This window comes from Pogona vitticeps, chromosome 4, assembly GCF_051106095.1.
Source record: "Pogona vitticeps strain Pit_001003342236 chromosome 4, PviZW2.1, whole genome shotgun sequence".
Taxonomy (NCBI): domain Eukaryota; kingdom Metazoa; phylum Chordata; class Lepidosauria; order Squamata; family Agamidae; genus Pogona; species Pogona vitticeps.
Genome location: NC_135786.1, coordinates 180770121 through 180785544, shown reverse-complemented (window position 1 = coordinate 180785544; position 15424 = coordinate 180770121). Strand labels below are relative to the sequence as shown.

Genomic DNA, 15424 nt, shown 5'->3' with positions numbered 1-15424 from the left:
GGAGTTGCCCAGACAACCTTCTCATCGGCAGACCTTTCTCCCACCTGCGACCTTCCATACAGGTCACAACCGATGCCAGCCCCACGGGATGGGGTGCCCACTGCCTTCAGCATGCAGTCCACGGACTCAACACAAGAGCTACCACTTCACATAAACCATCTAGAACTGTTAGCAATCATCAAAGCGTTCCATGCCTTTCTTCCCTTAATCCAGAGACAGGTAGTGCAGTTGGCAACAGACAACACCACTGCACACTTTTATGTCAACAAGCAAGGAGGCACCCACTCCCCTTCTCTGCTCTACCTAGCTGTCGACCTCTGGGAGTGGTGCTATTCCAACCACGTTTTCCGTATTGCTGTCCACATTTCCACCAACGACAACACCTTAGCCGACCCGCTCAGTCGGCTACCGATGAGAACACACGAATGGACTTTGAACGATGTCATTTTTCAGCAGCTGTGCCGTCGATGGGGCACGCCTTCAGTAGACCTCTTTGCATCCGATGCCAACAAGAAATGTCCCCGATTCTGCTCCAGAGTGGGACGGGACAGCACCTCTCTGGGAGATGCATTCCTGATGGACTGGTCCCAAGATCTCCTTTACATATTTCCCCCTCTACCTCTCATCCAGAGGGTGATCGTCCGTCTCTGACACGACGGGGCCAACGCAATCCTGATAGCCCTGTACTGGTCCCACCAGCCATGGTTCACTCACCTGGTCTTGATGTCGTCGGACATGCTCCGCCTTCCTTTCCACCCAGATCTCCTCTCGCTCGACCACGGCCTCATCCTTCACCCCGACACCGCCTCTCTCAGTCTTGCAGCTTGGAGGATACTCCCGACGTAATGGAAGTTCTTTGAGCTCGCAAACCTTCCACTACTCTCCCATATGAAAACAAATGGAAGTCTTTTCTAAAATATACTCACAACAACGACTTACCTGCTATACCTGTCTCTTTGAAGACCCTACTCACTTATCTCCTGCACTGAGCATGCAAAAGTCTGCAGTGCTTGGACTATGGAGGTGAAGTTGGCTTTGTGTACCTACATTCCCTCCACTCTTTAAGTCCTAAGAGCTCAATAGCTCAGTAGTTTGGGTACATCTGGCTACAGAACCAGAGGTTGGAAGTTTGATTCCCCACTGTGCTTCCCCAACAGGGGCTGGACGTGATCCATAGAATCCCTTCCAGCTCAGATGATGGTGCTTTCAGGATAAATGCCTGAATAAGGCTAGACATTCTGACAGCAGCATTCATTGCTTTAAAAAGTCCACTTGTGTTACTTGTGTTATTTACGTTAATCAGCCCTTTGAATGTTTATAACCAGTGTTAAGCAATTCAGTCATCAATTTTTGTATCCAGTTTCATTCTGTCCGGTCCCCACCCCCTAGGGTATACATTAACCTGTACAGTGGTGCCTCGCAAGACGAATGCCTCGTAGGATGAAAAATCGCAAGACGAATGGGTCTTGTGAGTTTTTTGGTGCCTTGCAAGACGGACATTCTTGCAATATTTTTTGTCTTGCAAAGCAATCTTTCCCATAGGAATGCATTGAAATGTAATTAATGCATTCCAATGGGGGGGAAGTCAGAAAAAAGTCACTTACCTGGTAGTAAGACTGAGTAGACCAAGCCCCGCTCCTCCTTGATAGCCCGGGAATAACTGGACTCTAGCGCTGAACAGCTGATCGTCGGGAACCAGCAGAGAGGCGGCAACCATTCTGAGATGCGGCCACATGGCTGCCGTCTCTCCAAAATGGCTGCTGCCTCTCTGCTGGTCTCCGACGGTCAGCTGTTTGGCGCTCTGCTCACACAGCAGAGCTGTGTGAGGCTCCTCTGGAGCTACCGATGAGGAGTGGGGCTCGGTCTGCTCGGTCTTACTACCTGGTAAGTAACTTTTTTTCTGACTTTCCCCCCCATAGGAACGCATTAATTAAATTTCAGTGCATTCCTATGGGAAAACTTGCTTTGCAAAACGAAATTTTCACAAGACTGCATTGACCGTGGAATGGATTAATTTTGTCTTGTGGGGCACCACTGTAGCTTGAATACTGTGCATTGGAAGAAGAGGACTAGGTCCATGAGCACTCATGCCAAATAAAGCTTGTCTTGAAAATGCCGCAGAATTCTTTATTTTTTATTATTATTATTATTATTATTATTATTATTATTATTATTATTATTATTATTATTATTATTATTATTATTATTATAATAATAATAATAATAATAATAATAATAATAATAATAATAATAATAATAATAATAATAATAATAATAATAATAATAATAATAATAATAATTTATTGTCATTGTAAGTATATACACATACAACGAAATTCACAGACACCCAGAGACCAGACACATGCACACACATAAAATTCCCAAACACTCCCCACCCACTAAAAGTCCCCCACTAAAAATACAAACATCTACACCGCAGGCCAAGTAACACAGTCCAACTAATTATTCACTACTGGTGGTATTTAAGCTCATTATTAATTGCAATTATAGCTCTGGGATAAAAACTATTGAGAAAATGTGTGGTCCGAGTCTTAATTGTTCTATATCTTCTGCCAGATGGTAACAGTCCAATAAAGTTATAAGCAGGATGGGAAGAGTCTCTCAGGATGCTGTGTGATTTCCTTAGACAGCGGGATGTGAAGATGTCATCCAAGGTTGGTAGCTGGAGCCCGATGATATTCTGGGCAATTTTAATGGTTCTCTGTAGAGCTTTTTTGTCTGCTACAGAGCTACTCCCAAACCATGCCAGAATGCCATAGGTTAGGACACTCTCAATGGTGCTACAATAGTATGACAGAAGTAAATGCTGAGATAAATTTAACTTGCCAAGCATTCTCAGGAAATACAGCCTCTTCTGTGGAATATGTATTTGTGAAAAAGTTAAATGTTATCCAATTTATCATCAGTAGCCTGTTTCTGCAAATTAAAGGTTTCCTTTGGTTATTTTGTGGTACAGTGGTGCCTCGCTAGACGATGATAATCAGTTCCACTGAAATCGCTGTTTAGCGACATCATTATCTAGCGAAAAGCATTTCCCTATTGGAATGCATGGAGACCTGTTTAATGTGTTCCAATGGGGAAGAATCGTCATTGTCTAGCGAAGATCAGCCATAGGAAAGCCGCTTTGTGAATCGCTGATAAGCTGTTTAAATTGCTGTCTTGCGAAGCTTAGGTCCCAAAAACACCTGTTTTGCGAGCGCAGCGGAAGCTGTCAAAATCATCGTCTAGCGAAAATTGGTTTGCAAAGCAGGGACCAAACATTGTCCAGCTAAATTCCCCCATAGGAATCACTGTTTTGCGAATCGCTATAGCGATAGAAAAAAGTCAATAGCGAAAAATCTGTCATGCGGGGTAACTGTCTAGCAAGGCACTGTATATGCAGCTTCGTTGCATTGTGTACAGGTTTTGGATGAAATTGCGTTTAATCAGCCATAATTTGGCTTTAATCAGTGGTGATTTGTGCAGAGCTGCACAACAGGATTTCAGCCAATGTGTGCATTTTAAAAAAGTATATAAAAATACAAAAGTTCTTTTTAAAATGCATTTAGAAATATGCAGAGATTTTTGTGTGGAGTGGAAAAAGATTCACAGAAAAGACAGAATGAACTTAACAGTGGAAAAACAAAAATCCAAGCAGCCCTATCCATCTGATTTTGAGAACGTTCTAGCGGATTCGGAGCTATTATAGTTAATTATATTGCTTCAACATTTTTTCAGCCTTGATGAACTGGTCCTCCTCTATTGTATTCTCCAATTGTATGTACTAATAGGGCTCTCAATAAAAAAGGTATTGACCCACAAAGATCTCCAGATTTCCAAAGTCTTGTCAAATAAGACAAAATTATATGAAAAAAGAAGCAGAATTTTCAGTTAAGGAGATTAATCCAAAATGTGCAATACAAGTATCAAAACAGCTTTTATTATTCTACAAAGGTGCAGTTACGAGGAGGATAAAGTATGGATCTCTTTTTTTTCTTTAAATTTTTAAGCAGGACTCCTATCCTCTGTCTTTATTCACTGTTGCTATTCACACCAGTAGGATAGTGAGTCCTGTTTTAAGAGTCCGCACCACACTGGAGTCAATTCTGTTTACCCTAGAATTATGGCCTACTCCTCATTCCCACCCTGCACAGTCTTTCCTTTTTCTTCTTCACTTCTTCTTTTCCCATCGCTCTGTCAACTGCTTGGTCAGCAATCATTTTGTGAGGAACTAATCTTCTCTCCAGGACATACCAAAAGATATGACAACTGAAATTGCATTAAGAAATGAAATGAACTGACTACTGGAATAAAGCGAGCAAATAAAAAGCAAGCTAGGGTTTCTTATCACTGAAACAACTATGTGATACAGCACTAATTAGAAAATGTCTTGAATAGTAACATCTCGTAGCAGTTTCCATGAACACATCACTACAGGACATGCCCTAAATGCAATGATCACACAGGCAAGGAAACAGGAAAAGTACACTTTTTAGTTGATGCAAAAATTGTTTTAGTTTTATTTCTAATCAGGCATCCTTCAGTCTCGAGAGACTATACTAATGTGCTCTGTATAGAGGACATGGAACAGTGTCTAGTGTGGCTGAGAATGCCAATTCGAGAGTGACAAACCCTTCCACACTGAAGACGAATACAATTTATCCCCTGCCCAGCTCCCTGCTGGTTTCGGGGCTGCCTCTTGGTCTTGGCCTGCTGGACAAGTGTCTCTTCAAAATGGGAGAGGCCATGATGTACCGCCTGCCTCCAGGCTGAACACTCAGGTGTCAAGGTTTCCCATCTGTTGAAGTCCATTCCTAAGGCCTTCAGAACCTGCTTGTAGATATCCTTGTATCGCAGCTATGGTCTCCCTCTGAGGCGATTTCCCTGCACTAATTCTCCATACAGGAGATCTTTTGGAATCCGACCATCAGCTATTCTCACAACATGCCCAAGCCAACATAGATGTCACTGTTTCAGTAATGTATACATGCTAAAATTCCAGCTTGTTCTAGGACTGCTCTATTTGGAACTTTGTCCTGCCGGCTGATACCAAAAATGCATCAGAGACAACACATATGGAACGTGTTTCGCGTCCTCTCCTGCCGTACACAAAGGGTCCAGGAATCACTGCAGTACAGGAGTGTGCTCAGGACACAGGTTCTATAGACCTGGATCTTGGTATATGCCGCAAGCTTCTTATTAAGCCGTACTCTCTTTGTGAGTCTAGAGAACATGGTAGCTGCTGTGCCAATGCGTTTATCCAGCTCGACATCTAAGGAGAGAATATCAGAGATTGTTGAACCAAGGTACACAAAATCATGAACAACCTCCAATTCTTGTGTGGAGATGGTAATAGAGGGAGATGAGTCTACATCCTGGTCCATGACTTGTGTTTTCTTCAGGCTGATTGTTAGTCCAAAGTCTTGGCGGACCTTGCTAAAATGATTTGTGTGTTGTTGGAGGTCTTCAGCAGAGTGGGCAACAACGGCTGCATCATCAGCGAGGAGGAAGTCCCGCATGCATTTCAATTGGACTTTGGTCTTCGCTCTCAATCTAGAGAGATTAAAGAACTTTCCATGTGATTTAGTCTGGAGATAGACATCTTCTGTTGCAGTTCCAAAGGCGTGCTTCAGCATGGCAGCAAAAAGAATCCCAAACAGGGTTGGCACGAGGACACAGACCTGTTTCACTCCGCTTCGGATGTCAAAGGGATCTGATGTTGAGCCATCAAAAACTACAGTGCCCTTCATTTCCTCATGAAAGGACCTGATGGTGTTAAGGAGTCAAGGTAGATATCCAATCTTGGGAAATATTTTAAAAAGGCCATCCCTGCTATCCAAATCAAAGGCCTTTGTGAGATCTATGAGGGCCAAAATAAGTGGCTGTCGTTGTTCCTTACATTTCTCCTGCAACTGTCTGATGGGGAATATCATGTCAGTGGTGGATCTATTAGCTTGAAATGCACACTGTGATTCTGGATAGAATCTGTCTGCAAGCACCTGGAGTCTCTTCAGCACAACACGGGCAAGCAGTTTGCCTACAACGCTGAGAAGAGAGATGCCACGGTAGTTATTGCAGTCGCCCCTGTCTCCTTTGTTCTTCTACAATGTGACAATGTTTGCATCCTTCATGTCCTGTGGTTCTCCACTTTCCCTCCAGCAAAGACAAAAGATTTCATACAGCTCAGTGGTGATGATCTCTTTACAGCACTTCAGCAGGGATGTTATCCTTGCCAGTTGCCTTGCTGGAGGCGAGGGAATCCAAGGCCGCTTTTATTTCTGTTAAAGTTGGTTCGCTGTCGAACTCTTCCAAGACAGGCAGGCACTCGATGTTATTTAGTGCCTCTTTGGTTATTACATTCTCTCTGGAATATAGCTCTGAGTAGTGCTGCACCCAGCGTTCCATCTGCTATGCTCAGTCCTGGATGATCACTCCTGTAGCCTTCTTCGAAGGAGCAGATTTCTTCTGTATTGGACCTAAAGCCTGCTTGATACCATCATACATTCCCTTTATGTTACCTATGTCTGCTGCTATCTGTATCTGAGAGCAGAGCTGAAGCCAGTAATGGTTGGAACATAGCCTGACAGCCTGTTGGACTTTGCTACGAGCAGCTCAAAGAGCCTGCAAGTTGTACTCACTAGGACAGGCTTTGTATGCTGCTAGAGCTCTCCTCTTATCCTCAATGGCTGGCATCAACTCCTCTGAATGGGCTTTGAACCAATCTGCCGTCTTATTGGTTTTCTTGCCAAATGTGGACAAGGCGGTGTTATAAACAGCGTTCTTGAAGTGTTCCCATTGTTCAGGTGCATTTGCCGGGCCTGGAAGGCATTCCTCAAGCGCTTGGGCAAATTCCTCCACTTTTCTTTGATCACGGGTCTTGCTGATGTCAATACGTGGTCTTCCTTCCTTTTTGGTGTGATACAGTATCTTTGTTTGCAGTTTTACCCTATTACACACCAGGAAGTGATCACTATCGCAATCAGCACTCTAGTAACTGTGTGTGATCATAATGCTAAGAAGACTGGACCATCTAGTGAGGATCAAATCAGCTGGATCTTGGATGTCTCCAGGAAACTCTGTGTTGAAGCTTCATATTAAAGAACATGTTGCTGACACAAAGACCATAATAACAGCAAAACTCCAGCAAGCATACTGTCTGTAATCTGAGTGACTGGGAGGGATTTTTCTGGGTGGGGTGATTATCTATCCAGCACTAAGCAATAATTCTTCCCAGGCTTGGATTTGAAAGATAGCTCCCCAACTCTCTTATGAGTGTTCATTTTCCCTCTCTTTCCTAGGTTAGTGGCAGTTGTTTGTTTGTTGTTGATCTGTTCAATTGGTTACTTATATGTTCAGCAAAGAAAGCTACATACACAAGCCTGTAATCTAATGAAATCGTAAGTAAATAAATAATAAATAAATGTAGCACCATGATGATTTGCTCTCTGATGGTTGTTAGGCTTTGTTAATGCCTTTCTGATCTGCATTGCACTAATGGGGCAGTATACAAATTTAAAAAATAAACAATGAAATAAAGGGTTTTTCGAGACATCGTATAACGGCTGGTTAATTGGTACCTAAATAATATGGGATTAGTGATCAGTACTGTGACTGGTGAGCATTTTATGAAGTTGCAGTGGGTGTTGTGTGCCTCCTTGTTAATGATTTTATGTATTCTCTGTATTTGAGTGATAATGTTTTGTTCTTTGCTGTTAGGAATGAATAGAATCATAGCTCTATTATGATGATCTAATGCTATTTATCACAGTGGAATTAAAATTTCTGGCATAGTGGAATTAAATTCCATGATATGCATATTCTTATATTTGGGGATTCTGCCTGTTGCACTCTATAACAAAAGCAAGTTTTTCTCATGAGAATTGTGGGAAACAGTGATGACTACATGTATAAATGAGTCATCACATGTCAAAGAGCACACACAGAGGTCTCCTATTCCCTCAGGATCATCTGTTAGTAACATTATTCACTGCAGCAGTTTGCACATTCAGACGTCTGTTGTAAAGTGTTAAATAAAAGATGGTAATTGAAAACGATTGGTAACATTTTTTAGTATTAACAGTATTATATTTTCTCAGCACTAGCTTAACAATATAGGTTAAACAGTGAATCATTTTTAGTTACATAAAATAGTGACTAGAAGTTGGTGAGAAGTATGTTAAAATATTTCTTGAAATGTTGGTGGCCAGGATTCAGCATTCCAAGGATACGTTTACTGATGGAACTGCTTCCCTAGTGGAACCAATATTCCACCCTCTTTAAATGCACTTCAAAATCCTGTTGCTGAGGGAGGGTTGGGAGAAAAATCTTTGTTGTTCTTGTGTTGAAATGCCAGAACAATATTAGTTAGGCTACTTACGTATCTTTATTACTAGGAAAAGGAATTGCTAGAATTCAATCTCACTTGCTTTAGCGTTTATATTAATTTCTTTTTAGGTCTGCTTTGGATATTTCATAACAGCTAAAAATAAACTGACCTCAAGTTTGGATAGTGCGGGCCACCTGGAACTAACTACTGTGATTTCACTTTAGGTAATAAGTTTATTTTTCTCTTGTTTCTTCACTATTATATGTGTTGTATTTAAAAATGGGAATGATTCCTATTAGACTCAATAGACTTTTCTTCCGAGTAGAAACATATATTTGCATAGCATAATATGTTGGTTTCAAAACAGTACTGTATTGTTTAAAAATATGCAGAAATGTAAATGCCCATTTTGGAGTTACAATCCAAGCTAAAGTTCAGAAATTAAACATGTAAAAATTCTGGATATTCAGTTGTGCTTTATAATATTGTAGAACAGTTTGGTGTTTTAATGTCATAGTCAGCACACAGTAGAGAAACAAAACTAGTCATTATTATTTATTTGGCTCATAATCTGCTTTGAAACAGTTAATAATGTAGACTTGAAAATAATAGCATAACTTAAATTTACTTCTCAGTTTAATTGATGATCTGGTTCAGGGCTAAACTGTAGTTTCTCATTAATGTATTAAATTTAGTTTTGTGTACTTCTACCCTTCCTTCTCTGATCCTCTGCCAGCAGATATGTAGTTTTCAGTTCAAATTGCAAAAAAAGGTGGATCTTTTAGCTGTGTTAGGGTTCTAACCAGAAAGTTTCTACTGTGTCAGATAGAATTTCCCCTCATCATCAGGTCCTATGGCAGTGTACAGTAACATTAAAGACAAGAAAAACCACTAAAACAATTTAACATTAAAATAGGTAACACAAAAAAAAAAATTAAAATGAGAGTTGAGAAATTAAAACCTTCAATCTCATAATTCTAAGAGGCAAGATAAACATGTTTTTATTGCTCACCTAAAACCCGTTAGGGATGGGATCACTCTTACTGTACCTCTTTGATGACAGAGTTTACTACTTGGAGTGCTGCCAGAGAGAAGGCAAGTCACTGATTTTCTTTTCCCTATTAAGGTCAGCTTTTCCTTGTAACATTTTTTAATAAAATACTGTCAGAATTCTATACATATTATATTTTATTTGTGTAAGCCCTGAAATATTTGAATGATGCTGATGACTCTAAATAAATTCAATAATAATCCATTGTTTATGTTACATGTAATTTGTTCACTTCATGTATGCAGACAGTTATTTTTGTTTCATTTTTTCCCCTTGGCAGATACATAATGAGCACACTGATGCAAGATAAAGTTAGTGAACAACTCTAAAATGCCCAGATTTGGGTCAGCAAAGGTAGTTCATATTCAAAATTCTGACAGCGATAGCAACATGGTGGAGAAACCAACCGGAAGAAAGGTATAAAAAGAAGTATGCTTAAGAAGATTACATTGTAGTAGGCTAATCCATTGAAGCATAGAATGTATCTGAGTCAGAACAGATTACACAGAGTGTGAAGATATGTTTATTGTGGTAGTAAACAAAATTGTAAGAGGCACTTGTTAAAATAAGCATCCCATATTATACCTTTCTAACCAGAGTAGATAAAAATTGTGATTTAAATCAATTTAATTTTTATCTACCCTGGTAGATAAAATGATTTAAATTTTAAAAAATGATTTTTTAAAATTTAAATAACTTCCTTATTTAAATTATCAAAAATCAAATTCTTTTATTTAAATTGTGATTTAAATCAATTAGATTTTAATCAAATCCACCCTGCTTCTAACCTCTGTATTTTTTTTCTCCATATAAACTGATAGGACCATTGGGTCTAGCAGCATCTCATGTGCCGTGTCTAATAACTTTTCAGATTATTTTATTGAAGATGTTCTGATATTGAGGACACTTGAATTATGGGTCAGATTTTTACAAAACTTGCAAAATACAGATTGAAATCATGTTGAATAGTAATGCAAATGGTGTAACTCTTAGATGCAAAATGCTACAAGTTAAGAAATCTTCATACAAATTATCTATTGCATACTGAGTTGCACAGCCCAGCATACAACAAATGATGCCTATGAAGGTTTCTTAATTTATAACCATTCACTTTTCTGGGGGAAAGTGGCCACTTTGTACAGTGGTGCCTCGCTTAACGAGTGCACCGTATAGCGATGTTTCCGTAACAAGTGGTATATCACAAGGCTTAATCCTGGACCTGGTGCTCTTCAACATTTTTATACATGACTTGGATGAGGGAGTGCAGGAAATGTTTGTCCCATTTTCGAATGACACAAAATTGTTTCGGTCTGGAAGACAGAAACAAAACACATCAGTCATCTCAATTGTTTAAGCACTGGGCTGAAAACAGCAGAATGAAATTTTACAGGCATAAGTGCAAAGTTCTACACCTAGGAAAAAGAAACCAAATGCACAGTTACAAGATAGAAGATACTTGGCTCAGTAATGGTACGTGCGAGAAGGATCTTGGAATTGTGGTAGATTATGAGCTGAATATGATGCAAAACAATGTGAGCAAAAAGGGCAAATGCTATTTTAGGCTGCATTAGCAAAAGTACAGTCTCCAAAGCATATGAAGTATTAGTTTCCCCTCTGTTTAGCACTTGTTATACCTCATCTTGAATAATGTATCCAGTTCTAGACATCATGCTTTAAGAAAGCCCTACAAGGAAAGACTGAAAGAACTTTGGGTATGTTTAGCCTTGAGAAAAGAAGACTGAAGAGAGATGTGATAGGTCTTTTCAAGTACAGTGATACCTCGCAAGACGAACGCCTCGCACCACGACAAACCTGTGAGACGATAGCATCTTGCGATTTTTCCGTGACTTGCAATACAGCTTTTCCTATGGCCGTGCTTTGCAAGACGATTTTTTTGTCTTGCAGTCATTTTCGCAAGATGAAAAAAATGGCAATCATCTTGCGAGGCATCTCATAGGAATGCACTGAAGGCAATTTCAATGCATCTTGATAATCACAGAGTGCAGAACATGTAATAAATGGCTCAAGTTACAGAGAGTCAGATTTTGGCTGTATCTAAGAGAAAACCTCCTGCTAGAGTGGTATGTCAGTGGAATCAGTTACCTTGGAAGGTGGTAAGTGTTCCAACACTGGAGGCACTCAAAAGAAAATTGGACCACCAACTGTCAGATATACAGTACTTTGATATGGATTCCTTCACTGAGAAGGGGGTTGGACTCAGTGGCCTTATGGGCCCCTTCCAACTCTCTTATTCTGTTTTTTCAGCCATTATTTTTAACTTGTTGGATAAAGTAGGTAGAATATGTGGTCCAATGAATTGCTGTTTCCTAAACTGTTTCAGCCCATGTTGATTATACTGTTTCCCTGCTGCATTCTGTTCTTCTATAAATGCCTTCCCATTGTCACAAAAAGGACGGAAAATACAGTAGAAAACCCCCAAGTCACATGTACCGAGACCATGTTGAGGAATCTAAGGCTCCCTCAACCTGTTTTACTTGTTCTAATTGTAGAAAAGTAATGCAATGGTGATTTCCAGCATCTCAACCAAGAGGCCTCTGGTAATTAACCTCTTTTCCATCTCTTCAAGATCCCTGGCACACCCACCTGGAATTATTGACATTACAGCAATTTTCAATAGATTTTATATCAGATTAGGAGTACAAAATATTTGCTTGGTACCATCAAGGGTTTGGTTTACTTTCTCAGTTGGATTTTATGGAGAGCTGTTGACTGTGAAATAATAATTTTTTGCCTTTGAAGTCTGACTGATTTCATTTATGTTTAAGCATATTTTAATGTCAAGAGTATGAAAAAATATAGTAGTTTAGAATTTAGTAATTCCAATATCCAGCTGGAATTAATGTTGATTGGTTGCTTCCACATTAGCACCATCACTTTTTATTTCTGTCCTTTGTTTAGTTGCTTTTTATATGTTATCCATAGGATTGACAGGCAGAGAGAAGAGATTGCACAGAGGTACTTGATTAAGAAAGAATAAGATTATTGCTTTCCTTCCATTATTTTTTTCTAATAGCAAAGAAGCTTTGTTTATCTGCACTAGAAAAGAAATAAAGTAAAAATAATGGAAATGAAATAGATTTTACCCCCTATGGAGGAACAATTTGAATGACTCACTTAGATACTGTACATCACCTGTAACTTCCTGCGCTATAAGCAGTGGAGTAATAAAATAAGCTAACACCATAATCCTGTACATTTACTTGTTCATGCATTATTTCTGAGTAAACACTAGAGAAGGATCTTGTCATGTGGAAAGGCACTGCCCAAATTAGAAGCATATAGATTGCATAGGACAAATGCAGATGTTTCAGGAGACGTCCCATTTCAGTCCTTCTGCCCTCACCTGCAGTGATCCCAAGACAATTTTACAAAGTACTTCTTTTAGACTTCTAATAAGGACCACTGTCCTGTTAGTCATTGAGGGAACCACATCAGCATTTTAGTGTGGGTCTCTACTTAATGCGGGCCCAATGTCAAAGTGCTACATTGTTCTACATTTCTGTGCAAAAGATGGTGTTTGCTGTATATACTGAATTCATTGTTCACTATAAAAATGTTCAGCTGTAGTATTCTCACCCCCCTTTTTATTTTTATTTTTTTATTTTTTAAATCTTGGGAATATGTTTTTCTGGGTTTGATGGATTGCAGACTTATCCTCTTATGTATGTGAAAACTTCTATAAGTAAAAAAAAAAACTTTCCATTCAACTTCTTGTGCTTGGGAATTTCTGTATGAAGCCATGGCAGGGTTCAGTCTGGTTCCATGCTGTTTAACATACATGAAACAACTGGAAATTGTTGTCCAGGTTTCTGAGGTATGTTTCCCCCAGTATGATGATGACAGTAATTCCTGCCTTTCTGTCAGAATCTAGTACAGTTGTTCTAATTCAAATCAGCATCTGATGTAAGTAATACAGTTTATGAGTGCAAACAAATTGAAGCTCAACAAGTAGTGGAGCCCAGTATGTGCTGTATGTCCTTATGCTCCCCTTGAAGATTCAGGTTGTATTTGGATGTCCTGTATTCTGTTGTGAACCTCTGTGTCAACGTTTTGACATTGGCACTGAAGTGTTTTTGCACTAGTAATGATAGCATGTGCCTTTATAGATGTACACCCTATGGATTACTGTAAGTTGTTCTAGTTAAGACTATCCTTGGAAAGTGTTTCATTTCTGGCCCAGATTGCTGTAATGAAATTGTTGACTAGTGCTGCTTATAGGGAGCGTGTAACTCCCTTGTTAAGACTGTTCATTGGCTACCAGTCTTTTCTAGACATAATTCAAAGTACTAGTTATGACTTATGAAACTCCATGCAGCTTGGTGTCAGGAAGTTTGGAAGATCCATATTCTCCATATGTGTCTTTTGACATAAAGGCACATGTACATAAGAACAGAAGAAGAATCCTGCTGGATCAGTCCAAAGGCCCATCTAGTCCAGCTTCCTGTATCTCACAGTGGCCTCACCAGATGCCTCTGGGAGCACATGAGGCAACTAGATAGCTGTCTCCTGATACCAATCCCCTGAATCTGGCATTTGGACATACCTTCTTTCTAAGTCTGGAGATTGTACATCCTCATCATGGCTTGTAATCTGTGATGAACTTTTCCTCCAGAAATCTGTCTAAACCCCTTTTAAATGCATCTAGGCCAGATGTCATCACCACATCCTGTGGCAAGGAGTTCCACAGACTAACAATACGCTGGGTAAAGAAATATTTTCTTTTGTCTGTTCTCACTCTCCCAACTCTCAATTGGAGTGGATGTCCCATGGTTCTGGTACTGTGTGAGAGGGAAAAGAGCTTCCCTCTATCTACTTTATCCATTCCCTACATAATTTTATATGTCTTAATCATGTCCCCTCCGTAAGCGCTTTTTCTCTAGACTAAAGAGCCCCAAACGCTGAAGCCTTTCCTCCTAAGGGAGGTGTCCCAGTCCAGTCATCATTTTAGTCACTCTGTTCTGCCCCTTTTCCAGTTCCACTATGTCTTTTTTGAGGTGCAGCGACTAGAATTGTATGCAATACTCCAGGTGGCCATACCAGCAGTTTGTACAATGCCTTTGCAATGTTGGCTGTTTTATTTCCAATCCCCTTTTTAATGATACCTAGCATGGAATTGGCCTTCTTCACTGCTACTGCACACTGGGTTGACACTTTAATCGAGCTGTCCACCAACACACCAAGATCTCTTTCCTGATCCATCACGGACAGCTCAGAACCCATTAATTGATAACTACAGTTTTGATTTTTCGCCCCAATGTGCATTACAGTACTTTACATTTTCCTATATTGAAACACATTTACCATTTTGCCACCCATTCTCCCAGTTTGGAGAAATCCTTCTGGAGATCTTCACAATCCCTTCTGGTCTTCACCACCAGAAAAGTTTCATGTCATCTGCAAACTTGGCCACCTCACTGCTTAACCCTGTCTCCAGGTCATTGATGAACAGGTTGAAAAGCACCGGTCTCAGAACAGATCCCTGGGGCACACCACTTTTCACCTCTCTCCATTGTGAAAATTGCCCATTGCCACCTACTCTCTGTTTCCTGGTTCTCAACCAATTCTCAATCCAGAAGATGACTTGTCATCTTATTCCCTGACTGTGGAGTTTTCTCAGCAGCCTTTGGTGAGCGACTGTGTTAAACACCTTCTGAAAATCCAAATAGACAGTACTGTATCCACTGGTTCACCTGCATCCACATGGCTGTTGACCTTTTTAAAGAATTCTAAAAGCTTTGTAAGGCAAGACCTACCCTTACAGAAGCCATGCTGATTTTCCCTCAGCAAGGCTTGTTCTTGTATGTTTTTCAAGATTTTATTTTGGATGAGACTTTCCACCATCTTCCCTGGAACAGACGTTAGGCTAACTGGCCTGTAGTTTCCCGGGTCTCCCTTCCTTCCCTTTTTAATGATTGGCGTGACATATGCTATCTTCCAGTCTTCTGGCACTGTGGCCATTTTAAGGGACTAGTTGCATGTTTTAGTTAAGAGGTCAACAACTTCATTCCTCAGTTCCTTAATAACCC

General features: G+C 40.0%; 1 protein-coding gene across 7 annotated transcripts in view; it reads left to right on the top strand.

The window, feature by feature from the left end:
- ANKRD12 (ankyrin repeat domain 12) overlaps positions 1 to 15424 on the top strand; it is a 98119-nt gene that overhangs the window by 29485 nt on the left and 53210 nt on the right. For 4 of the 7 annotated variants that reach the window (XM_020793518.3, XM_020793521.3, XM_078391518.1 and 1 more), the window contains exons 2-3: positions 8455 to 8550; positions 9658 to 9794. The exons of 1 other annotated variant lie outside the window; for it this stretch is intronic. In XM_020793518.3, the coding sequence (XP_020649177.3) occupies positions 9708 to 9794 (87 nt within the window). In that variant the 5' untranslated portion in view covers positions 8455 to 8550; positions 9658 to 9707. Of the gene's footprint in view, positions 1 to 2656; positions 2676 to 8454; positions 8551 to 9657; positions 9795 to 15424 lie in introns of those variants that run through there. 2 more of the 7 variants (XM_072998803.2, XM_072998806.2) reach the window with 2 other exon arrangements.